This window comes from Coregonus clupeaformis, unplaced genomic scaffold (assembly GCF_020615455.1).
Source record: "Coregonus clupeaformis isolate EN_2021a unplaced genomic scaffold, ASM2061545v1 scaf0008, whole genome shotgun sequence".
Classification (NCBI taxonomy): domain Eukaryota; kingdom Metazoa; phylum Chordata; class Actinopteri; order Salmoniformes; family Salmonidae; genus Coregonus; species Coregonus clupeaformis.
In genome coordinates this window covers 235,143-260,548 of record NW_025533463.1, presented here as the reverse complement: position 1 = coordinate 260,548, position 25,406 = coordinate 235,143, and the positions used below count along the sequence as shown (strand labels likewise).

The 25,406-nt window shown below is 47.0% G+C and overlaps 2 protein-coding genes across 2 annotated transcripts in view; one reads left to right on the top strand and one right to left on the bottom strand.

The window, feature by feature from the left end:
* LOC121533036 (uncharacterized PE-PGRS family protein PE_PGRS54-like) overlaps nucleotides 1–15,099 on the top strand; it is a 35,296-nt gene extending 20,197 nt beyond the window's left edge. The window contains exons 3-4 of the mRNA XM_045212339.1: nucleotides 11,303–14,016; nucleotides 15,086–15,099. Of these exons, the coding sequence (XP_045068274.1) occupies nucleotides 11,303–14,016; nucleotides 15,086–15,099 (2,728 nt within the window). The remainder of the gene's footprint in view (nucleotides 1–11,302; nucleotides 14,017–15,085) is intronic.
* The window catches only part of LOC121534174 (lipoma-preferred partner homolog), a 421,644-nt gene extending 398,068 nt beyond the window's left edge, over nucleotides 1–23,576 (bottom strand). Inside the window, exons 1-2 of the mRNA XM_041840707.2 lie at nucleotides 23,496–23,576; nucleotides 16,668–16,766 (exon numbers count right to left, since the gene is read on the bottom strand). The gene's annotated coding sequence lies outside the window, so the exon portion shown is untranslated. The remainder of the gene's footprint in view (nucleotides 1–16,667; nucleotides 16,767–23,495) is intronic.
* Between the last annotated feature and the right edge of the window lie 1,830 nt (nucleotides 23,577–25,406).

The window sequence follows — 25,406 nt, the reverse complement described above, 5'->3', positions numbered from 1 at the left end:
ATAAGAAAATATTAAAAGTAACAATGTTTATCTATTGTGTTTATTTAGCATACACATATAGGTTAAAGCCTACATAAAAGTAATAATAAGCCATTTAGCAGACGCTTTTATCCAAAGCGACTTACAGTCATGCGTGCATAATTTTTTTTGTGTATGGGTGGTCCCGGGGATCGAACCCACTACCTTGCCGTTACAAGCGCCGTGCTCTACCAGCTGAGCTACAGAGGACCACCATGTTTATTATTATTATTATTATTATTATTATACTGTATAGAAGTTATTGTGGTCCTCTGTAGCTCATCTGGTAGAGCACGGCGCTTGGAAAGCCAGGGTAGTGGGTTCGATCCCCAGGACCACCCATACACTAAAAATGTATGCACGCATGACTGTAAGTCGCTTTGGATAAAAGCGTCTGCTAAATGGCATATTATTATATGCCTTGATTCAAGGTTTAGCAGTACAAACTGTTTTAGCATCCCGATCGAGCCTGGCCCCCAAAAAAATTGAAACCAAATGAAGCTAGAGACAGACTGGTAAGGTAACAGGATGGATCTAGCCCTCCGGACGGAGAGAGCTGTGGATGGATATGCAGCAGGCACCACCAGGCCTTGTGTGATTCCCAAAAAGGCACCTTTATCCCCTATTTAGTGCACTATCTTTAACCAGAGCCCTACGGTCCCAGGTCAAAACTAGTGCACTATGTAGGGAACAGGGTGCCATTTGGGACGTAACCCTTGTGTAACGTCAAGCTAAAGGTAATCAGATTATCAACACCGTGCTATCATTAAAGTCAGCAGCATCCTCCCTTAAAGCCATCTTTAATCCTGTTAGGATTTCACCTATTCCTGCTACTTCTGTGGGCCCAGCTTGTATTAAAAGAATGTGTCTCAGAGTCTAAACTGACAGGCTGGAAAACGTTTGAAGTGGAGAGAGAAGAGTTATAGAGAAAACGTTTGAAGTGGAGAGAGAAGAGTTATAGAGAAAACGTTCGAAGTGGAGAGAGAAGAGTTATAGAGAAAACGTTCGAAGTGGAGAGAGAAGAGTTATAGAGAAAACGTTTGAAGTGGAGAGAGAAGAGTTATAGAGAAAACATTTGAAGTGGAGAGAGAAGAGTTATAGAGAAAACGTTTGAAGTGGAGAGAAAAGAGTTATAGAAAAAACGTTCGAAGTGGAGAGAGAAGAGTTATAGAGAAAACGTTTGAAGTGGAGAGAGAAGAGTTATAGAGAAAACGTTCGAAGTGGAGAGAGAAGAGTTATAGAGAAAACGTTTGAAGTGGAGAGAGAAGAGTTATAGAAAAAACGGTCGAAGTGGAGAGAGAAGAGTTATAGAGAAAACGTTTGAAGTGGAGAGAGAAGAGTTATAGAGAAAACGTTCGAAGTGGAGAGAGAAGAGTTATAGAGAAAACGTTCGAAGTGGAGAGAGAAGAGTTATAGAGAAAACGTTTGAAATGGAGAGAGAAGGTATATAGAGAAAACGTTCGAAGTGGAGAGAGAAGAGTTATAGAGAAAACGTTCGAAGTGGAGAGAGAAGAGTTATAGAGAAAACGTTTGAAGTGGAGAGAGAAGAGTTATAGAGAAAACGTTTGAAATGGAGAGAGAAGAGTTATAGAGAAAACGTTCGAAGTGGAGAGAGAAGAGTTATAGAGAAAACGTTCGAAGTGGAGAGAGAAGAGTTATAGAGAAAACGTTTGAAGTGGAGAGAGAAGAGTTATAGAGAAAACATTTGAAGTGGAGAGAGAAGAGTTATAGAGAAAACGTTTGAAGTGGAGAGAGAAGAGTTATAGAAAAAACGTTCGAAGTGGAGAGAAGAGTTATAGAAAAACGTTCGAAGTGGAGAGAGAAGAGTTATAGAGAAAAGCGTTCGAAGTGGAGAGAGAAGAGTTATAGAGAAAAGCGTTTGAAGTGGAGAGAGAAGAGTTATAGAGAAAACGTTTGAAGTGGAGAGAGAAGAGTTATAGAGAAAACGTTTGAAGTGGAGAGAGAAGAGTTATAGAGAAAACGTTTGAAGTGGAGAGAGAAGAGTTATAGAGAAAACGTTTGAAGTGGAGAGAGAAGTGTTATAGCCAGAGTGGAAGTGCTCAGAGGATGGTTACGTCCCAAATGAAATCCTATTCTCTAAATAGTGCCCAACTTTTGACCAGGACCCATAGGGCTCCTACGATATCGAAAAGACATCCACAATGGCAGGAAAGGTTTGTGGTGCGAGGAAGAGCAGGCAGCGGTCAGACTCAGACAGTATGCTGACGCATGCAGTAGGTCAACAAGATGTAGGTCAACAAGTCTGAATGCAAAACGTATGTGAATCATTGATACAGTATAGAATGAACACGTTGTCTGTTGGAGAAAAAAAAAAAACGTAAACTGCTAGGGAACATTTGAAGTAAAGAGTGTTAGCCAATCAGAGGTGCTGCTAGGACAACAGTAAAGAGTGTTAGCCAATCAGAGGTGCTGCTAGGACAACAGTAAAGAATGTTAGCCAATCAGAGGTGCTGCTAGGACAACAGTAAAGAATGTTAGCCAATCAGAGGTGCTGCTAGGACAACAGTAAAGAGTGTTAGCCAATCAGAGGTGCTGCTAGGAGAACAGTAAAGAATGTTAGCCAATCAGAGGTGCTGCTAGGACAACAGTAAAGAGTGTTAGCCAATCAGAGGTGCTGCTAGGACAACAGTAAAGAGTGTTAGCCAATCAGAGGTGCTGCTAGGACAACAGTAAAGAGTGTTAGCCAATCAGAGGTGCTGCTAGGACAACAGTAAAGAGTGTTAGCCAATCAGAGGTGCTGCTAGGACAACAGTAAAGAGTGTTAGCCAATCAGAGGTGCTGCTAGGACAACAGTAAAGAGTGTTAGCCAATCAGAGGTGCTGCTAGGACAACAGTAAAGAGTGTTAGCCAATCAGAGGTGCTGCTAGGACAACAGTAAAGAGTGTTAGCAAGTCATGTAGTATGCTGACATATGGGTCAACAAAAGTAATGCAAGGCAAACACCACACGTTTTTTGCCATCCCAAACTAATGTTCCTTATCGGGGTGAAATCCTATGAACTTGGGCTAGGGTCAGTGCGTCGGAACTGGCGTAGTTTGAGCGGGTGAAGGACACACCGATGATGGCGGTTCTGTACTCCAGACCCCTGGTCGGATGTCCCGATAATATTTCTGAAGTCAGAAATGTGGGTTGTGCATCTCCCGAGTGGCGCAGTGGTCTAAGGCGCTGCATCGTAGTGCTAACTGTGCCACTAGAGATCCTGGTTCGAATCCAGGCTCTGTCGTAGCCGGCCGCGACCGGGAGACCCATGGGGCGGCGCACAATTGGCCCAGCGTCGTCCAGGGTAGGGGAGGGAATGGATGGCAGGGATGTAGCTCAGTTGGTAGAGCATGGTGTTTGCAACGCCAGGGTTGTGGGTTTGATTCCCACGGGGGGCCAGTATGAAAAATAAAAAAATTATGTATGCACTCACTAACTGTAAGTTGCTCTGGATAAGAGTGTCTGCTAAATGACTAAAATGTTGTAGTATGAGCAGTGCTGCGATGCGATTGGGCAAGAATTGCTGCCAATGAGCATTCAGCATGTGAAACCTAAACAATAATGGCGAAGAGCAACAACAACACTGTGTGGACCGAGGTGATGGAGCTGTGGAGAGAACACAGCTGCCTTTTCAATGGGCAAGATTGTTTTACATGGCCCAGTGCCCCGGTTGGGCAGAGTTTGCTCATTTTAGACCATTCCATTGGTCCTTAAGTGAAATCTCCACCCACCCGGGGCACCGGGCCATGCAAAAGGAACTCCACCAATATTATATCTGCGTCACGCAGGGCAGGATCAACTAGGGAATCATGGGGTAATGTGAGCACCCACGAGCCTGGAGTTGAGGATGAACGGAATGTACGATTTTGGACAAGGAAATTGTGAAACGTGAGCACGTCCAAGTTGATAAGATTTTAGAAGTCGTGTATGCCCAGCATAAGGATACCAAATGTATGTGGATCACAGATTTAGAATGCTTGTGTTGACCATTGGGAAAAAACGATGTTATCCTATAGTAAACAGTGATCAAACATGAGGGTATAACAAACAGGTTATTCTAAATTAAATCGTAAGGCAGGTTTTTCAAGAGATAACCTGAAGGTATTTGGCTGCCTGTTTAGTTAAAACGTTCTCCTGTGGCCCTCCAGTCTCCCTCTCCTCCTCAGTCAGCCCTCCAGTCTCCCTCTCCTCCTCAGTCAGCCCTCCCTCCCTCTCCTCCTCAGTCAGCCCTCCCTCCCTCCCTCTCCTCCTCAGTCAGCCCTCCCTCCCTCCCTCTCCTCCTCAGTCAGCCCTCCAGTCTCCCTCTCCTCCTCAGTCAGCCCTCCCTCCCTCCCTCTCCTCCTCAGTCAGCCCTCCCTCCCTCCCTCTCCTCCTCAGTCAGCCCTCCCTCCCTCTCCTCCTCAGTCAGCCCTCCCTCCCTCTCCTCCTCAGTCAGCCCTCCAGTCTCCCTCTCCTCCTCAGTCAGCCCTCCCTCCCTCCCTCTCCTCCTCAGTCAGCCCTCCCTCCCTCTCCTCCTCAGTCAGCCCTCCCTCCCTCCCCCTCCTCCTCAGTCAGCCCTCCCTCCCTCCCTCTCCTCCTCAGTCAGCCCTCCCTCCCTCTCCTCCTCAGTCAGCCCTCCCTCCCTCCCTCTCCTCCTCAGTCAGCCCTCCCTCCCTCCCTCTCCTCCTCAGTCAGCCCTCCCTCCCTCCCTCTCCTCCTCAGTCAGCCCTCCCTCCCTCTCCTCCTCAGTCAGCCCTCCCTCCCTCCCTCTCCTCCTCAGTCAGCCCTCCCTCCCTCTCCTCCTCAGTCAGCCCTCCCTCCCTCCCTCTCCTCCTCAGTCAGCCCTCCCTCCCTCTCCTCCTCAGTCAGCCCTCCCTCCCTCTCCTCCTCAGTCAGCCCTCCCTCCCTCCCTCTCCTCCTCAGTCAGCCCTCCCTCCCTCCCTCTCCTCCTCAGTCAGCCCTCCCTCCCTCTCCTCCTCAGTCAGCCCTCCAGTCTCCCTCTCCTCCTCAGTCAGCCCTCCCCTCCCTCCCTCTCCTCCTCAGTCAGCCCCTCCCTCCCTCTCCTCCTCAGTCAGCCCTCCCTCCCTCTCCTCCTCAGTCAGCCCTCCCTCCCTCTCCTCCTCAGTCAGCCCTCCCCTCCCTCCCTCTCCTCCTCAGTCAGCCCTCCCTCCCTCCCTCCCTCCCTCTCCTCCTCAGTCAGCCCTCCCTCCCTCTCCTCCTCAGTCAGCCCTCCCTCCCTCTCCTCCTCAGTCAGCCCTCCCTCCCTCTCCTCCTCAGTCAGCCCTCCCTCCCCCTCCTCTTCTACTAGGGCTATACTCCAATGAATGATTGAGGACACACGGAAGTCCCAGTTTTCCTACCGCATCTCTGAATCAGACCTCTAGTGTGAAGCCTGAAGCTATCATATTCATTTAAAGCAATATATGTAATTTCCTCCCTACCATATCAAAAAGACATCCCCCATGTCAATATCCACCATGAACACGGAGTGGGCTGCCATTGCCAACTCTGAAAGATAGAAACTATGTGACAGTCACTCATTCTACAGTTTACAGTGTTTACAAAGCTAACTGGAACTAAACATTTCCATCCTCAGGTCTCTGTACCGGTACCCCCATTGACTCTGCACCGGTACCCCCATTGACTCTGTACCGGTACCCCCATTGACTCTGTACCAGTACCCCCATTGACTCTGTACCGGTACCCCCATTGACTCTGTACCGGTACCCCCATTGACTCTGTACCGGTACCCCCATTGACTCTGCACCGGTACCCCCATTGACTCTGCACCGGTACCCACATTGACTCTGTACCGGTACCCCCATTGACTCTGCACCAGTACCCCCATTGACTCTGCACCGGTGCCCCCATTGACTCTGTACCGGTGCCCCCATTGACTCTGTACCGGTGCCCCCATTGACTCTGCACCGGTGCCCCCATTGACTCTGTACCGGTGCCCCCATTGACTCTGCACCGGTACCCCCATTGACCCTGTACCGGTGCCCCCATTTACTCTGTACCGGTGCCCCCATTGACCCTGTACCGGTACCCCCATTGACCCTGTACCGGTGCCCCCATTTACTCTGTACCGGTGCCCCCATTGACTCTGTACCGGTGCCCCCATTGACTCTGTACCGGTACCCCCATTGACCCTGTACCGGTGCCCCCATTTACTCTGTACCGGTGCCCCCATTGACTCTGTACCGGTGCCCCCATTGACTCTGTACCGGTGCCCCCATTGACTCTGCACCGGTACCCCCATTGACTCTGCACCGGTACCCCCATTGACTCTGCACCGGTACCCCCCATTGACTCTGCACCGGTACCCCCATTGACTCTGCACGGTACCCCCATTGACTCTGCACCGGTACCCCCATTGACTCTGCACCGGTACCCCCATTGACTCTGTACCGGTGCCCCCATTGACTCTGCACCGGTACCCCCATTGACCCTGTACCGGTACCCCCATTGACTCTGCACCGGTGCCCCCATTTACTCTGTACCGGTGCCCCCATTGACTCTGTACCGGTACCCCCATTGACCCTGTACCGGTGCCCCCATTTACTCTGTACCGGTGCCCCCATTGACTCTGTACCGGTGCCCCCATTGACCCTGTACCGGTACCCCCATTGACCCTGTACCGGTGCCCCCATTTACTCTGTACCGGTGCCCCCATTGACTCTGTACCGGTGCCCCCATTGACTCTGTACCGGTGCCCCCATTGACTCTGCACCGGTACCCCCATTGACTCTGCACCGGTACCCCCATTGACTCTGCACCGGTACCCCCATTGACTCTGCACCGGTACCCCCATTGACTCTGCACCGGTACCCCCATTGACTCTGCACCGGTACCCCCATTGACTCTGTACCGGTGCCCCCATTGACTCTGCACCGGTACCCCCATTGACTCTGCACCGGTACCCCCATTGACTCTGTACCGGTGCCCCCATTGACTCTGCACCGGTACCCCCATTGACCCTGTACCGGTACCCCCATTGACTCTGCACCGGTGCCCCCATTGACTCTGTACCGGTGCCCCCATTGACTCTGTACCGGTGCCCCCATTGACCCTGTACCGGTGCCCCCATTGACTCTGTACCGGTGCCCCCATTGACTCTGTACCGGTACCCCCATTGACTCTGTACCGGTGCCCCCATTGACCCTGTACCGGTGCCCCCATTTACTCTGCACCGGTGCCCCCATTGACTCTGCACCGGTGCCCCCATTGACTCTGTACCGGTGCCCCCATTGACTCTGTACCGGTGCCCCCATTGACCCTGTACCGGTGCCCCCATTGACTCTGTACCGGTGCCCCCATTGACTCTGTACCGGTGCCCCCATTGACTCTGTACCGGTACCCCCATTGACTCTGTACCGGTGCCCCCATTGACCCTGTACCGGTGCCCCCATTTACTCTGCACCGGTGCCCCCATTTACTCTGCACCGGTGCCCCCATTGACTCTGCACCGGTACCCCCATTGACCCTGTACCGGTACCCCCATTGACCCTGTACCGGTACCCCCCTGTATATAACCTTCCTACTGTTTTATTTTACTGCTGCTATTTAATTATTTGCTCTTTTTATTTTTTTCTTAAACTGCATTGTTGGTTAAAGGCTTGTTAGTAAGCATTTCACTGTAATGTCTACACCTGTTGTATTCGGCGGGCATGTGGCAAATAACATTTGATTTGATTTGATTGTCTTTTTTTTATTTTTTTTTTATTTAACCTTTATTTAACCAGGAAGGGCTCATTGAGATTTAAAATCTCTTTTTCAAGAGCGTCCTGGCCAAGATAGGCAGCACCAAGTCATTACAAAAAATTACAGACAGACAACATGAAAAACTACAAGTAATCTAGTAAAAACCATTCATGAATTCACAAGAGTATAACAATATCAAAAATAGCAAATTAAAAACATTGACAGGTCAGGGAATCAGCCTCAAAATCCTTCATCAGAGATTTAAAAACACCAATCTTTAGACTATAGACAGCAAGACTCAGTCTCAATGGCAGTCAATGGCAGTTAATTTGGGAAGGAAGGATCCTCTCTCTCTATCTCTCATCCTCAGTGAGCTCATGCTGCTCAAATGACTCACATCCCTTTTTCTCCTTCCACCATATCCTCTGGCTCAGATATGAGCCGCAAGAGCTACAAATGACCAAATATGGAGAAAAAAGTAAGAAAGATTTGAGGGCAAAATGTATTCCCCTTGGCTTCTCCAAGGGAAGGCCAAAGTCAAACAGGGGCCAAATATGGCAGGCCAAAGTCACACAGGGGCCAAATATGGCAGGCCAAAGTCACACAGGGGCCAAATATGGCAGGCCAAAGTCACAGAGCAGTAGAATCAGATTTAAAAAACAGGTAAAAATACACCTTATGGAACAACGGGGACTGTGAAGAGACACACACAAAGGTACAGACACATGCACACTGCACACATTGTGATATTGTTATATGGTGGTATTAAACATTTTGTATTGTAGATATGTAGTGGTGTAATAATGTCATATGATGTACTGTTTTATATTTTGTTTTATATGTAATGTAAGTGCTTTAATATGTTTGGACCCCAGGAAGTGTAGCTGCTGCCTTGGCAGGAACTAATGGGGATCCCTAATTAATACAAATACAAATACAGAGGGGCCAAATATGACAGGCCAAATTCATATAGGGGCCAAATATGACAGGCCAAATTCATATAGGGGCCAAATATGACAGGCCAAATTCATATAGGGGCCAAATATGACAGGCCAAATTCATGTTTGATGCAACAACATCCTAATCAGCTACCAATAGATGTTTTGGAATATACAACTGTCCTGTATAAAGAAGCTACCTGAACCTGCATGACATGAGCCGTCCTCGCGCTCTCTCCCAGCTTGGATAGAATGTTGTTGTGCATAAAACCAATTTATTAATGCAAAATAATAATTTTTTTACATTACATTTGAGTCATTTTAGCAGACCCTCTTATCCAGAGCGACTTACAGTTAGCGAGTGCATACGTTTTTCATACTGGCCCCCCGTGGGAATCGAACCCACAACCCTGGCGTTGCAAGCACCATGCTCTACCAAATGAGCTACAGGGGACAGTCAGTCCACCCTCAAAACACTATCTTACTAGGGATAGTTTCATTATGCAGTGTAGCCTGCTGTCTACAGCTATATAGGCTACGGTATTTAGCTACTATTTAAAAAATATATATATACATCAACAATGAGGAAAAAAGTTGTCGGCTTGAGGATAAATTCAGCCACTATATATTGTTGAACTCAGCGGGTTTTGTCTGGCTAATAGCCTACACAAATTGGCTGCAATATTTAAGGTAAATTAAATCCACCTTGAGAGACTCCCCTGGTCTCCTGAAATCCTCCTTGTGTAACCGGTGTGAAATGGCTAGCTAGTTAGGTAACGGTGCTTCGAGGGTGACTGTTGTCGATGTGTGCAGAGGGTCCCTGGTTCAAGCCCAGGTAGGGGCGAGGAGAGGGACGGGAGCAACACTATTACACTTGCTGCTTCACCTTGAGAGACTCCCCTGAAGTCCTCCTTGCTGCTTCTCTCTCTGTCTGTCTGTCTTTCTTTCTCTGAGAAGGAAGACTGTGTCTGTGCTTGTCTTTCTCTGAGAAGGAAGACTGTGTCTGTGCTTGTCTTTCTCTGAGAAGGAAGACTGTGTCTGTGCTTGTCTCTCTCTGAGAAGGAAGACTGTGTCTGTGCTTGTCTCTCTCTGAGAAGGAAGTCTGTGCTTGTCTTTCTCTGAGAAGGAAGGCGCAGGTGCACTACACCCTGTGCTTGTCTTTCTCTGAGAAGGAAGACTGTGTCTGTGCTTGTCTCTCTCTGAGAAGGAAGACTGTGTCTGTGCTTGTCTTTCTCTGAGAAGGAAGACTGTGTCTGTGCTTGTCTCTCTGTTTTCTACGTAGAGGCCTACAGCCTGCTAGTGATAACCCAAAAATATATTGCAATATTATTTTTGCGCTAGTTGGCTATACCTGCACCAAAAGTCCAGGCCTGTAGGTCCAGGGCCCGACTGTTTTCTAGGTCCAGGGCCCGACTGTTTTCTAGGTCCAGGGCCCGACTGTTTTCTAGGTCCAGGGCCCGACTGTTTTCTATACTAAGTATTGCCAAGTCTTAAATGATGCATGCCTACATTTACCAGCTATAAGGGACTGTTGATATCGCAACCACATAACTAAAAACGCCGGTTCACCAATATGAACGAAAAATCTCCCGATGTGCTCTTGAGAAAGGCTCATAAACCTAATTGCTCCTAGAAGCCCTCAATAACTGTCCACTAAAGATTTACATGTTAGTCATTTAGCAGACGCTCTTATCCAGAGCGACTTCTAGGAGCAATTAGGTTTATGAGCCTTTCTCAAGAGCACATCGGGAGATTTTTCACCTAGTAGGCTTGGGGATTCGAACCAGCGACCTTTCAGTTACTGCCCCAATGCTGTTAAACACTAGGCTACTTGTTTGCATCTGCCAGTTTATTAGCTGTCCAGTATCCAGACGATCTGTCCCCAGAGCTTCCTATACAGTTAATCTCTTTCCGTAACGTGTTGAGGCCGGCAGTTAAGGAGAACGAGAGGCTCAATTAAAGATGTTTGCGGAACGGCTGTATTTGAAGCACCACTCCCTTATGCCCAGTTTCCCTGATGTTGCTACGGCAATCAAGCAGTTTTTACCATCCCTGTAACTGGAGAGATCGTTTTCTCAACTAAAACTCATAAAGAACTACCTAAGAAGCGTTAGGCTCTCGGTCTGATATGCTCTTTTGAACACCTGAGTAAGCTCCACTCATTACACTGGCGCCATTTTAGCCTTGACCACAACATTTCGTTCACAGATATCCCCTTACTTTCAATCGGTTACATGTTGTATTTTTCAAGGCCTGAGGCACTTTTTCAGTCACATTCCTGAAGCCCAAGAAACACACACACACACACAGCTTCCTAGTACATATGGAAATGAGAAAGGTGGCTGAATGACTTTCTGGAGAGTTACTGTCAAAATAACTTCTTACATAAAAAAAAAAAAAAAAAGACTGATGGCAGGCACATGGGTCCCCAGAACTAGTGACCCCCCGCCTTGACACACAAGCTAATTACAGTTCTGAAGTTGAACAAAAGACAAAAGATGCAAATTATTTTTTTTGCAAAGCTGTACCATCCAATACACTGAACGACACGATGTGCACGCAGCTGTGAAAGCACAAGCTGTATGAATACAGAGCCATTCATGTTCCAATGCAAAACCACATGCTGCCTTCTAGTGAGTTGGAGTGTCTGATCTCTGATTCAGCTGTATAGGAGACAGCAGTATAGGGGACAGCAGTATAGGGGACAGCAGTATAGGGGACAGCAGTATAGGAGACAGCAGTATAGGGGACAGCAGTATAGGAGACAGCAGTATAGGGGACAGCAGTATAGGGGACAGCAGTATAGGAGACAGCAGTATAGGAGACAGCAGTATAGGGGACAGCAGTATAGGGGACAGCAGTATAGGGGACAGCAGTATAGGGGACAGCAGTATAGGGGACAGCAGTATAGGGGACAGCAGTATAGGGGACAGCAGTATAGGGGACAGCAGTATAGGGGACAGCAGTATAGGAGACAGCAGTATAGGAGACAGCAGTATAGGGGACAGCAGTATAGGAGACAGCAGTATAGGGGACAGCAGTATAGGGGACAGCAGTATAGGGGACAGCAGTATAGGGGACAGCAGTATAGGGGACAGCAGTATAGGGGACAGCAGTATAGGGGACAGCAGTATAGGAGACAGCAGTATAGGGGACAGCAGTATAGGGGACAGCAGTATAGGGGACAGCAGTATAGGAGACAGCAGTATAGGGGACAGCAGTATAGGGGACAGCAGTATAGGGGACAGCAGTATAGGGGACAGCAGTATAGGAGACAGCAGTATAGGAGACAGCAGTATAGGGGACAGCAGTATAGGAGACAGCAGTATAGGGGACAGCAGTATAGGGGACAGCAGTATAGGGGACAGCAGTATAGGGGACAGCAGTATAGGAGACAGCAGTATAGGGGACAGCAGTATAGGGGACAGCAGTATAGGGGACAGCAGTATAGGAGACAGCAGTATAGGGGACAGCAGTATAGGAGACAGCAGTATAGGGGACAGCAGTATAGGGGACAGCAGTATAGGGGACAGCAGTATAGGGGACAGCAGTATAGGAGACAGCAGTATAGGGGACAGCAGTATAGGGGACAGCAGTATAGGGGACAGCAGTATAGGAGACAGCAGTATAGGAGACAGCAGTATAGGGGACAGCAGTATAGGAGACAGCAGTATAGGAGACAGCAGTATAAGAGACAGCAGTATAGGGGACAGCAGTATAGGAGACAGCAGTATAGGGGACAGCAGTATAGGAGACAGCAGTATAGGAGACAGCAGTATAGGAGACAGCAGTATAGGGGACAGCAGTATAGGAGACAGCAGTATAGGGGACAGCAGTATAGGGGACAGCAGTATAGGGGACAGCAGTATAGGGGACAGCAGTATAGGGGACAGCAGTATAGGAGACAGCAGTATAGGAGACAGCAGTATAGGGGACAGCAGTATAGGAGACAGCAGTATAGGGGACAGCTGTATAGGAGACAGCAGTATAGGAGACAGCAGTATAGGGGACAGCAGTATAGGGGACAGCAGTATAGGGGACAGCAGTATAGGGGACAGCAGTATAGGAGACAGCAGTATAGGGGACAGCAGTATAGGGGACAGCAGTATAGGGGACAGCAGTATAGGGGACAGCAGTATAGGGGACAGCAGTATAGGAGACAGCAGTATAGGGGACAGCGGTATAGGAGACAGCGGTATAGGAGACAGCGGTATAGGAGACAGCGGTATAGGAGACAGCGGTATAGGAGACAGCAGTATAGGGGACAGCAGTATAGGGGACAGCAGTATAGGGGACAGCAGTATAGGAGACAGCAGTATAGGGGACAGCAGTATAGGAGACAGCAGTATAGGGGACAGCAGTATAGGGGACAGCAGTATAGGGGACAGCAGTATAGGAGACAGCAGTATAGGGGACAGCAGTATAGGGGACAGCAGTATAGGAGACAGCAGTATAGGGGACAGCAGTATAGGAGACAGCAGTATAGGAGACAGCAGTATAGGGGACAGCAGTATAGGGGACAGCAGTATAGGAGACAGCAGTATAGGGGACAGCAGTATAGGGGACAGCAGTATAGGGGACAGCTGTATAGGGGACAGCAGTATAGGAGACAGCGGTATAGGGGACAGCGGTATAGGGGACAGCGGTATAGGGGACAGCGGTATAGGGGACAGCAATATAGGGGACAGCAGTATAGGAGACAGCAGTATAGGGGACAGCAGTATAGGAGACAGCAGTATAGGGGACAGCAGTATAGGGGACAGCAGTATAGGGGACAGCAGTATAGGGGACAGCAGTATAGGAGACAGCAGTATAGGAGACAGCAGTATAGGGGACAGCAGTATAGGGGACAGCAGTATAGGGGACAGCAGTATAGGGGACAGCAGTATAGGAGACAGCAGTATAGGAGACAGCAGTATAGGGGACAGCAGTATAGGAGACAGCAGTATAGGAGACAGCAGTATAGGGGACAGCGGTATAGGGGACAGCGGTATAGGGGACAGCGGTATAGGGGACAGCGGTATAGGGGACAGCAGTATAGGAGACAGCAGTATAGGGGACAGCAGTATAGGAGACAGCAGTATAGGAGACAGCAGTATAGGGGACAGCAGTATAGGAGACAGCAGTATAGGGGACAGCAGTATAGGGGACAGCAGTATAGGGGACAGCAGTATAGGAGACAGCAGTATAGGAGACAGCAGTATAGGGGACAGCAGTATAGGGGACAGCAGTATAGGAGACAGCAGTATAGGAGACAGCAGTATAGGGGACAGCAGTATAGGGGACAGCAGTATAGGAGACAGCAGTATAGGAGACAGCAGTATAGGGGACAGCAGTATAGGGGACAGCAGTATAGGGGACAGCAGTATAGGGGACAGTAGCACTACTTCTGTCTGTGTATCCACTCAGCAGTCTACCCTACCAACTCTCCAGGGACAAGGCCAACAGTCTAGTCTACAGGGACAAGGCCAACAGTCTACTCTACTAACTCTACAGGGACAAGGCCAACAGTCTACTCTACTAACTCTACAGGGACAAGGCCAACAGTCTACTCTACAGGGACAAGGCCAACAGTCTAGTCTACAGGGACAAGGCCAACAGTCTACTCTACTAACTCTACAGGGACAAGGCCAACAGTCTACTCTACAGGGACAAGGCCAACAGTCTAGTCTACAGGGACAAGGCCAACAGTCTACTCTACTAACTCTACAGGGACAAGGCCAACAGTCTAGTCTACAGGGACAAGGCCAACAGTCTAGTCTACTAACTCTACAGGGACAAGGCCAACAGTCTACTCTACAGGGACAAGGCCAACAGTCTAGTCTACAGGGACAAGGCCAACAGTCTACTCTACAGGGACAAGGCCAACAGTCTAGTCTACAGGGACAAGGCCAACAGTCTACTCTACAGGGACAAGGCCAACAGTCTACTCTACAGGGACAAGGCCAACAGTCTACTCTACAGGGACAAGGCCAACAGTCTAGTCTACAGGGACAAGGCCAACAGTCTACTCTACTAACTCTACAGGGACAAGGCCAACAGTCTACTCTACAGGGACAAGGCCTCAGTCTACTCTACAGGGACAAGGCCAACAGTCTACTCTACAGGGACAAGGCCAACAGTCTATTCTACAGGGACAAGGCCAACAGTCTATTCTCCAGGGACAAGGCCAACAGTCTATTCTCCAGGGACAAGGCCAACAGTCTACTCCCCTCCCCCAATCGCTCAGCACTACTGGTTGCCCCCTCTGAACCACCTATTCAGTAGCCTAAAGACAAACATGTTATTCATGAATAAAAGTTAACCTGGCTCCTTTACCAAACCACCTGGGGTGTACCTAACAGGTAGGTACTGATAACCCATTTAACAGTCCCACTGTCTGCCACACAGACAGACTGCTGGTGATTAACACGACATCATTACTCATGACTGAGACCCTTCCCCAGTACTGCTGGAGTAACAGGCTTCACAGTACATCGACCTCTCTCACAAGTCCTTACCAGTCCTTGATCTTTCCTTCCTTTTCTCACAAAACACCTGAGCGTCCTCTTGGCAATGTCTTAGCCAGCTACGCCACCGAAAAGCTAGCATTTGATAGAGACATTTCAAGCTGAGGAGTGAGGTTACCGATCCCAACCCAACTCTGTTCCAATGGACAGTGGAGGGGTTGAAACGATTACAGGCAGCTCCAAGACAACACTCCTCAAGTACCTGAACTGATGCAATACAATAGGACATAGCAGGAAGCAATAGGACATAGCAGGAAGCAATAGGACATAGCAGGAAGCAATAGGACATAGCAGGAAGCAATAGGACATAGCAGGAAGCAATAGGACATAGCAGGAAGCAATAGGACATAACAGGAAGCAATAGGACATAGCAGGAAGCAATAGGACATTGCAGGAAGCAATAGGACATCGCAGGAAGCAATAGGACATATCAGGAAGCAATAGGACATAGCAGGAAGCAATAGGACATAGCAGGAAGCAATAGGACATAGCAGGAAGCAATAGGACATAGCAGGAAGCAATAGGACATCGCAGGAAGCAATAGGACATAGCAGGAAGCAATAGGACATAGCAGGAAGCAATAGGACATCGCTGGAAGCAATAGGACATCGCAGGAAGCAATAGGACATAGCAGGAAGCAATAGGACATTGCAGGAAGCAATAGGACATCGCAGGAAGCAATAGGACATAGCAGGAAGCAATAGGACATAGCAGGAAGCAATAGGACATAGCAGGAAGCAATAGGACATAGCAGGAAGCAATAGGACATCGCAGGAAGCAATAGGACATAGCAGGAAGCAATAGGACATAGCAGGAAGCAATAGGACATAGCAGGAAGCAATAGGACATAGCAGGAAGCAATAGGACATAACAGGAAGCAATAGGACATAGCAGGAAGCAATAGGACATTGCAGGAAGCAATAGGACATCGCAGGAAGCAATAGGACATATCAGGAAGCAATAGGACATAGCAGGAAGCAATAGGACATAGCAGGAAGCAATAGGACATAGCAGGAAGCAATAGGACATAGCAGGAAGCAATAGGACATCGCAGGAAGCAATAGGACATAGCAGGAAGCAATAGGACATAGCAGGAAGCAATAGGACATCGCTGGAAGCAATAGGACATCGCAGGAAGCAATAGGACATAGCAGGAAGCAATAGGACATTGCAGGAAGCAATAGGACATCGCAGGAAGCAATAGGACATAGCAGGAAGCAATAGGACATAGCAGGAAGCAATAGGACATAGCAGGAAGCAATAGGACATAGCAGGAAGCAATAGGACATCGCAGGAAGCAATAGGACATAGCAGGAAGCAATAGGACATCGCAGGAAGCAATAGGACATATCAGGAAGCAATAGGACATCGCAGGAAGCAATAGGACATAGCAGGAAGCAATAGGACATCGCAGGAAGCAATAGGACATAGCAGGAAGCAATAGGACATCGCAGGAAGCAATAGGACATCGCAGGAAGACAGACACAGCTTTAGTATACTGTAGTATGACTAGGCCTACCTCTTCCTCTCTTGAAGTATTGACCTCACAGCTGGTATGACGGTTCTTTGGTCTCCTCCTGGTCGCTGCCTCTTTCTTCTGGTACACCTTCCTTCACGTCTGAAAGAGAGAGCAGGCATGTATGACTGTCTGAGCCGGGCCAGAGTGAGCTAGGGTTAGAAATAGATGATGACTACAACAGTCATTCCTGGGTGAGTTTGACATGGAAATAGAATCAATGACTACAAGGTTCAAAGTCATTCTATTTCGGAGAAGTTGCGTGATCCTTTGTACAAAGGCCAACACCAACACAGACATTATTCTGGTCCCCCCTTCCTTAGAGTTCATATCATTGAATGGATAGCACAGTAGCCTGAGTGCCACTCAGTTTGTGCTATCATGTTAACGCCTTCACTCATTGTCATAACAAACATGAACAATAAAGTTGGCAATAGCACAAACAGATCTGGGACCAGGCTAATGATACAGTGCTCCTGAAACTGAACTTTGCACAAGGAGCAGGCAACTCTTTCCATGCACTATGTCTGGTCTTCCCTGTCTGCCATATCAACCAACTGATCCTTCCTGTCTGTCATATCAACCAACTGGTTGGTCCTGTCTGTCATATCAACCAACAGGTCCGTCCTGTCCGTCATATCATCCATCCAACTGGTCCTTCCATATCAACCAACTGGTCCTTCCTGTCTGTCATATCAACCAACTGATCCTTCCTGTCTGTCATATCAACCAACTGGTCCTTCCTGTCTGTCATATCAACCAACTGGTCCTTCCTGTCTGTCATATCAACCAACTGGTCCTTCCTGTCTGTCATATCAACCAACTGGTCCTTCCTGTCTGTCATATCAACCAACTGGTCCTTCCTGTCTGTCATATCAACCAACTGGTCCTTCCATATCAACCAACTGGTCCTTCCTGTCTGTCATATCAACCAACTGGTCCTTCCTGTCTGTCATATCAACCAACTGGTCCTTCCTGTCTGTCATATCAACCAACTGGTCTTTCTATATCAACCAACTGGTCCTTCCTGTCTGTCATATCAACCAACTGGTCCTTCCATATCAACCAACTGGTCCTTCCTGTCTGTCATATCAACCAACTGGTCCTTCCTGTCTGTCATATCAACCAACTGGTCCTTCCATATCAACCAACTGGTCCTTCCTGTCTGTCATATCAACCAACTGGTCCTTCCTGTCTGTCATATCAACCAACTGGTCCTTCCTGTCTGTCATATCAACCAACTGGTCCTTCCTGTCTGTCATATCAACCAACTGGTCCTTCCTGTCTGTCATATCAACCAACTGGTCGGTCCTGTCCGTCATATCATCCATCCAACTGGTCCTTCCATATCAACCAACTGGTCCTTCCTGTCTGTCATATCAACCAACTGGTCCTTCCTGTCTGTCATATCAACCAACTGATCCTTCCTGTCTGTCATATCAACCAATTGGTCCTTCCTGTCTGTCATATCAACCAACTGGTTGGTCCTGTCCGTCATATCAACCAACTGGTCCTTCCTGTCTATCATATCAACCAACTGGTCCTTCCTGTCTATCATATCAACCAACTGGTCCTTCCTGTCTATCATATCAACCAACTGGTCGGTCCTGTCCGTCATATCATCCATCCAACTGGTCCTTCCATATCAACCAACTGGTCCTTCCTGTCTGTCATATCAACCAACTGGTCCTTCCTGTCTGTCATATCAACCAACTGGTCCTTCCTGTCTGCCATATCAACCAACTGGTCCTTCCTGTCTGTCATATCAACCAACTGGTCGGTCCTGTCCGTCATATCAACCAACTGGTCCTTCCATATCAACCAACTGGTCCTTCCTGTCTGTCATATCAACCAACTGGTCCTTCCTGTCTGCCATATCAACCAACTGGTCCTTCCTGTCTGTCATATCAACCAACTGGTCGGTCCTGTCCGTCATATCAACCAACTGGTCCTTCCATATCAACCAACTGGTCCTTCCTGTCCGTCATATCAACCAACTGGTCCTTCCTGTCTGTCATATCAACCAACTGGTTGGTCCTGTCCGTCATATCAACCAACTGGTTGGTCCTGTCTGTCATATCAACCAACTGGTCGGTCCTGTCCGTCATATCATCCATCCAACTGGTCCTTCCATATCAACCAACTGGTCCTTCCTGTCTGTCATATCAACCAACTGGTCCTTCCTGTCTGTCATATCAACAAACTGGTCCTACCTGTCTGTCATATCAACCAACTGGTCCTTCCTGTCTGTCATATCAACCAACTGGTCGGTCCTGTCCGTCATATCATCCATCCAACTGGTCCTTCCATATCAACCAACTGGTCCTTCCTGTCTGTCATATCAACCAACTGGTCCTTCCTGTCTGTCATATCAACCAACTGATCCTTCCTGTCTGTCATATCAACCAACTGGTCCTTCCTGTCTGTCATATCAACCAACTGGTTGGTCCTGTCTGTCATATCAACCAACTGGTCGGTCCTGTCCGTCATATCATCCATCCAACTGGTCCTTCCATATCAACCAACTGGTCCTTCCTGTCTGTCATATCAACCAACTGGTCCTTCCTGTCTGTCATATCAACCAACTGGTCCTTCCATATCAACCAACTGGTCCTTCCTGTCTGTCATATCAACCAACTGGTCCTTCCTGTCTGTCATATCAACCAACTGGTCCTTCCTGTCTGTCATATCAACCAACTGGTCCTTCCTGTCTGTCATATCAACCAACTGGTCCTTCCTGTCTGTCATATCAACCAACTGGTCCTTCCTGTCTGTCATATCAACCAACTGATCCTTCCTGTCTGTCATATCAACCAACTGGTCCTTCCTGTCTGTCATATCAACCAACTGGTCCTTCCTGTCTGTCATATCAACCAACTGGTCCTTCCTGTCTGTCATATCAACCAACTGGTCCTTCCTGTCTGTCATATCAACCAACTGGTCCTTCCTGTCTGTCATATCAACCAACTGGTCGGTCCTGTCCGTCATATCAACCAACTGGTCCTTCCTGTCTGTCATATCAACCAACTGGTCCTTCCTGTCTGTCATATCAACCAACTGGTCCTTCCTGTCTGCCATATCAACCAACTGGTCCTTCCTGTCTGTCATATCAACCAACTGGTCGGTCCTGTCCGTCATATCAACCAACTGGTCCTTCCATATCAACCAACTGGTCCTTCCTGTCTGTCATGTCAACCAACTGGTTGGTCCTGTCCGTCATATCAACCAACTGGTCGGTCCTGTCCGTCATATCATCCATCTAACTGGTCCTTCCATATCAACCAACTGGTCCTTCCTGTCTGTCATATCAACCAACTGGTCCTTCCTGTCTGTCATATCAACCAACTGGTCCTACCTGTCTGTCATATCAACCAACTGGTCCCTCCATATCAACCAACTGATCCTTCCTGTCTGTCATATCAACCAACTGGTCCTTCCTGTCTGTCATATCATCCAACTGGTCCTTCCATATCAACCAACTGGTCCTTCCTGTCTGTCATATCAACCAACTGGTCCTTCCTGTCTGTCATATCAACCAACTGGTCCTACCTGTCTGTCATATCAACCAACTGGTCCTTCCATATCAACCAACTGATCCTTCCTGTCTGTCATATCAACCAACTGGTCCTTCCTGTCTGTCATATCATCCAACTGGTCCTTCCATATCAACCAACTGGTCCTTCCTGTCTGTCATATCAACCAACTGGTCGGTCCTGTCCGTCATATCAACCAACTGGTCCTTCCTGTCTGTCATATCAACCAACTGGTCCTTCCTGTCTGTCATATCAACCAACAGGTCGGTCCTGTCTGTCATATCAACCAACAGGTCGGTCCTGTCTGTCATATCAACCAACTGGTCCTTCCTGTCTGTCATATCAACCAACTGGTCTTTCTATATCAACCAACTGGTCCTTCCTGTCTGTCATATCAACCAACTGGTCCTTCCATATCAACCAACTGGTCCTTCCTGTCTGTCATATCAACCAACTGGTCCTTCCTGTCTGTCATATCAACCAACTGGTCCTTCCTGTCTGTCATATCAACCAACTGATCCTTCCTGTCTGTCATATCAACCAACTGGTCCTTCCATATCAACCAACTGGTCCTTCCTGTCTGTCATATCAACCAACTGGTCCTTCCATATCAACCAACAGGTCCTTCCTGTCTGTCATATCAACCAACTGGTCCTTCCTGTCTGTCATATCAACTAACTGGTCCTTCCTGTCTGTCATATCATCCATCCAACTGGTCCTTCCATATCAACCAACAGGTCCTTCCTGTCTGTCATATCAACCAACTGGTCCTTCCTGTCTGTCATATCAACCAACTGGTCCTTCCTGTCCGTCATATCAACCAACTGGTCCTTCCTGTCTGTCATATCAACCAACTGGTCCTTCCTGTCTGTCATATCAACCAACTGGTCCTTCCTGTCTGTCATATCAACCAACTGGTCCTTCCTGTCTGTCATATCAACCAACTGGTCCTTCCTGTCTGTCATATCAACCAACTGGTCCTTCCTGTCTGTCATATCAACCAACTGGTCCTTCCTGTCTGTCATATCAACCAACTGGTCCTTCCTGTCTGTCATATCAACCAACTGGTCCTTCCTGTCTGTCATATCAAGCAGTAATAAATCATGGCTGACCAAAGCAGAGCAGGGGCCAAGATACTGTGGTCCTCTGTAGCTCAGCTGGTAGAGCATGGCGCTTGTAACGCCAGGGTAGTGGGCTCTCTCTCTCTCTCTCTCTCTCTCTCTCGCTCTCTCTCTCTCTCTCTCTCTCTCTCTCTCTCTCTCTCTCTCTCTCTCTCTCTCTCTCTCTCTCTCTCTCACTCTCTCTCTCTCTCTCTCTCTCGCTCTCTCTCTCTCTCTCTCGCTCTCTCTCTCTCTCTCTCTCTCTCTCTCTCTCTCTCTCTCTCTCTCTCTCTCTCTCTCTCTCTCTCTCTCTCTCTCTCTCTCTCTCTCTCTCTCTCTCTCTCTCATCTCCTTATGTGTAATATGACATGAGTCACTCTGGTCACTCCTCTGCACTAGCCACTAGCATGACAGCTAGAACCCTGGAACAGGTGCAGAGGAATGAGCTTAGCTCCAACCATCCAGTCTGTCCCCATTATGTCAATGTGCACTCAAGCACTTCAGATTGTATCTTCAAAGTGTCCTATGAAGTTCGTAATTTAAAAATGTACAACAATAACATGCTGTGTCATATATAGTGTTCTGGACATGAGTCGACAGAATATACAGTGGGCCGGAATTCAAACCTCATGCATATCAGTACCACCTGCATAGCTCCTGCTCCGCAGGCCTACAGTGGCCTACAGTGTCCTGATCTCCACCTGAGAGGGCTACGTCTTCTTCTTCCAGCCCTACACTCATTAAAACCTTGTATTAAAACACACAGGCCTGGTAGTGCCGCTAGTGCCGCCTGGGCTCAAAGCAAGGCAGATAGCTAAGGGACTTCACTTTTAACTTGAGCATCCCGTCTCCACGACTGTCAAACGTGTTCTTTTAAAGCAGAGATCTTAAAAAGACAGTTGGGGTTTTTAATGTTGCCCGAGTCCAAATGTGTGAGGGAGGATGACACAGATATATTCAGTTTGATGAGCGTGCAAGAGCTCTCTGGGGACCTTGATGTTATTGATTTGAAATTCATATCAAAGTGAGAGTTTGATTTGAATTGATATGAATCTCTTCAGCAGCAACTTGAGGGGGAGGTATTAATATTGCAGCATGTTAGCTACTTTGGAGATGAACAGAACAATGTCTTTGGTGTGTTGACATGACGGTTAGTCCCAAGACTTACATATTTCCATTCTTGAAATGCATTGGGAACTAATTGAGTCAAATAATGCATTCCAAGACTACTAGACTTTGTAAACTGTGTCAGTATGAGAAAAAAAAATAAGCATCTACATATTCTATAAACCCTATCCAATTACATTTTACAGCAGACGCTCTTATCCAGAGCGACTTACAGGAGCAATTAGGGTTCAGTGCCTTGCTCAAGGGCACATCGACAGATTATTTCACCTAGTCGGCTCGGGGATTAGAACCAGCGACCTTTCGGTTACTGGCACAACGCTCTTAACCACTAAGCTACCTGCCGCCCAATGATTGAGAATTACGGTAAGAACTAAGGTGAACTCTACTATTACATGGTAGTTTAATAAGCCTAGTTTTGATTGAAACAACTCGGGATTTGTTAGGAAGTGTCTGCACAGTGCGAGCGCAGACAGGCTCTCATGAACCAACAGAACTACGAGTTGTTTTAAGACCAGAAAGACACTTGAGTTTACACGTCAGAACTGACAGATGTGTCGCTGTTCTAGACTATGGCAGTCCCAATTAAAACTGGTTTTAAAACGTTGCGCATATGATAAATGATGAATCCTGAAACTATTATGGAAAAGACACGTTGTCCAGGCGCTAAAACGTTCTCTTCCGTATTGGTCATACAGGCCACCTCGAGCAGAAAGAACGTCAAAATAGACGCGCGAACAGACACAATGTTGCAAACATCGATATGTGAAACTAATTAATAACTGTCTAGTGATATTTTGTTCAAACTACTGCTACAATATGTCGGTGTAAGGTAACAAGTTAGCTATGTGGGGAAAAAACTCTCGACCCCCCTTTCAGAGCGGTGAGCCCACGCCCTCGACTTCAACTCAGAGCTACAGTAAAAAGCATCACCTCAAACAGGAACAATAAACCTTTAGCTATTTCTTCTGCATTCTTTACATGAACGAACAACATGGCATCATAAGCTACATTTCTATAATCTCCCATGTTCAAATACACAAATATGAAATAGGTTTCCATGTTTCTCTTACCTCGGCTTTCTAGGAATCAAGAGTTTCAGAATCCCACTAAGAAAGTGAAACTTATTTTCCCCAAATCTGAAAGTGGCAGGCAGTGACGTCAGAGCTGGAAATTCCAACGGCCAGAGAGTCCGTGGAGATGTTTGCCCATGTAAGGCAGTCTTTTTCCCATGTAAGGCAGTCATTTACCCATGTAAGGCAGTCTTTTACCCATGTAAGGCAGTCATTTACCCATGTAAGGCAGTCATTTACCCATGTAAGGCAGTCATTTACCCATGTAAGGCAGTCATTTACCCATGTAAGGCAGTCATTTGCCCATGTCATTTGCTCATGCAAGGCAGGAATTTGCCCATGTAACGCAGTAATTTGCCCATGTAATATAATAATTTGTCCATGTAAGGTAATAATTTGCTAATGTAAGGCAGTCATTTGTCCGTGTAAGCATAACCGCGGGAATGAAGGGGTGCTGCTCTCAGCAGCCTCTGAAAAATCAGAATTAAAATAAATATATAGAAAATATATATATATATATATATATATATATATATATATATATATATATATATTGTTTTCACAAAAGTAGTGCACTGGGCTAGTATTAGCGGACCTATATATACCGCTGTAGCCGGGCAAAAAAAGATTCAGTAGTTGGAATTGTAAGAGTTGTTGCCCTGTCCCTTTCTCTGGAATTACCATTCTAATAGAATTCAGAAAGAACAAAACCCTGCCTTCAAACATTTACATCAAAAGGTACAAAGTTATGGGCAAAAACACAAAACATCCACATCAAATTAAATATTTTTCTTGATCAAATAACATAGAAAACAACCACTTTTTTTTGTGTGCGGTATTAATTTACCATTCTTACAAACCGCTTAATGTAAATGTACATTACTGTATTGTACGTAGGCTGGTCATCTAGGTTTGTACCTGTAGAAGTTCCATCACCATGTATGAAAAATGTATGCACTCACTAACTGTGAGTCGCTCTGGATAAGAGCGTCTGCTAAATGACTAAAATGTTGTTTTTTTAATGAAGAGAAACAATGTGCACTACAGTAATTGAGTCCATTGAGACATCAAGTGGTTTGTGATGATGTAGCTCTGTTGGTAGAGCATGGTGCTTGCAATGCCAGGGTTGTGGGTTCAATTCCCACGGGGGACCAGTATGAAAAATGTATGCACTCACTACCGTAAGTTGCTCTGGATAAGAGTGTCTAGTAAAAGGAATGAATACACTATTTCAGTTTTCACATAGAAATAAGTTGCATTTGCAAAGTATTTCTAGAAACTGGAAAACATATATCAAGCAAGTATTTTTATATTCGACAAGTGTTATCAGATTAACAGTTTTGTACAGATAATTATCAGACTCAAGTTACACATGCTGGTAAACACTAAAATACAAATACATTTAATTTAATTTAATTTATTTCACAAAAGTAGTGCACTGGGCCTTTGCTAGTCCTGTATTAGCAGACTGATATAGACGTCTTCAGCAGGCAAAAAATATATACTCTACATTGCAGGCAGTAATTTGTCCATGTAAGGCAGCAATTTACCCATGTAAGGCAGTAATTTCCCATGTAATCTGTCCATGTAAGGCAGTAATTTACCCATGTAAGGCAGTAATTTGCCCACGCAAGGCCGTAATTTGTCCTTGTAAGGCAGTCATTTGTCCTTGTAAGGCAGCAATTTACCCATGTAAGGCAGTAATTTACCCACGCAAGGCCGTAATTTGTCCTTGTAAGGCAGTAATTTGTCCATGTAAGGCAGCAATTTGGCCATGTAATTTGCCTATGTAAGGCAATAATTTGCCCATGTAAGGCAGTAATTTACCCATGCAAGGCAGTAATTTGTCCATGTAAGGCAGTCATTTGTCCATGTAAAGCAGTAATTTACCCATGCAAGGCAGTAATTTGT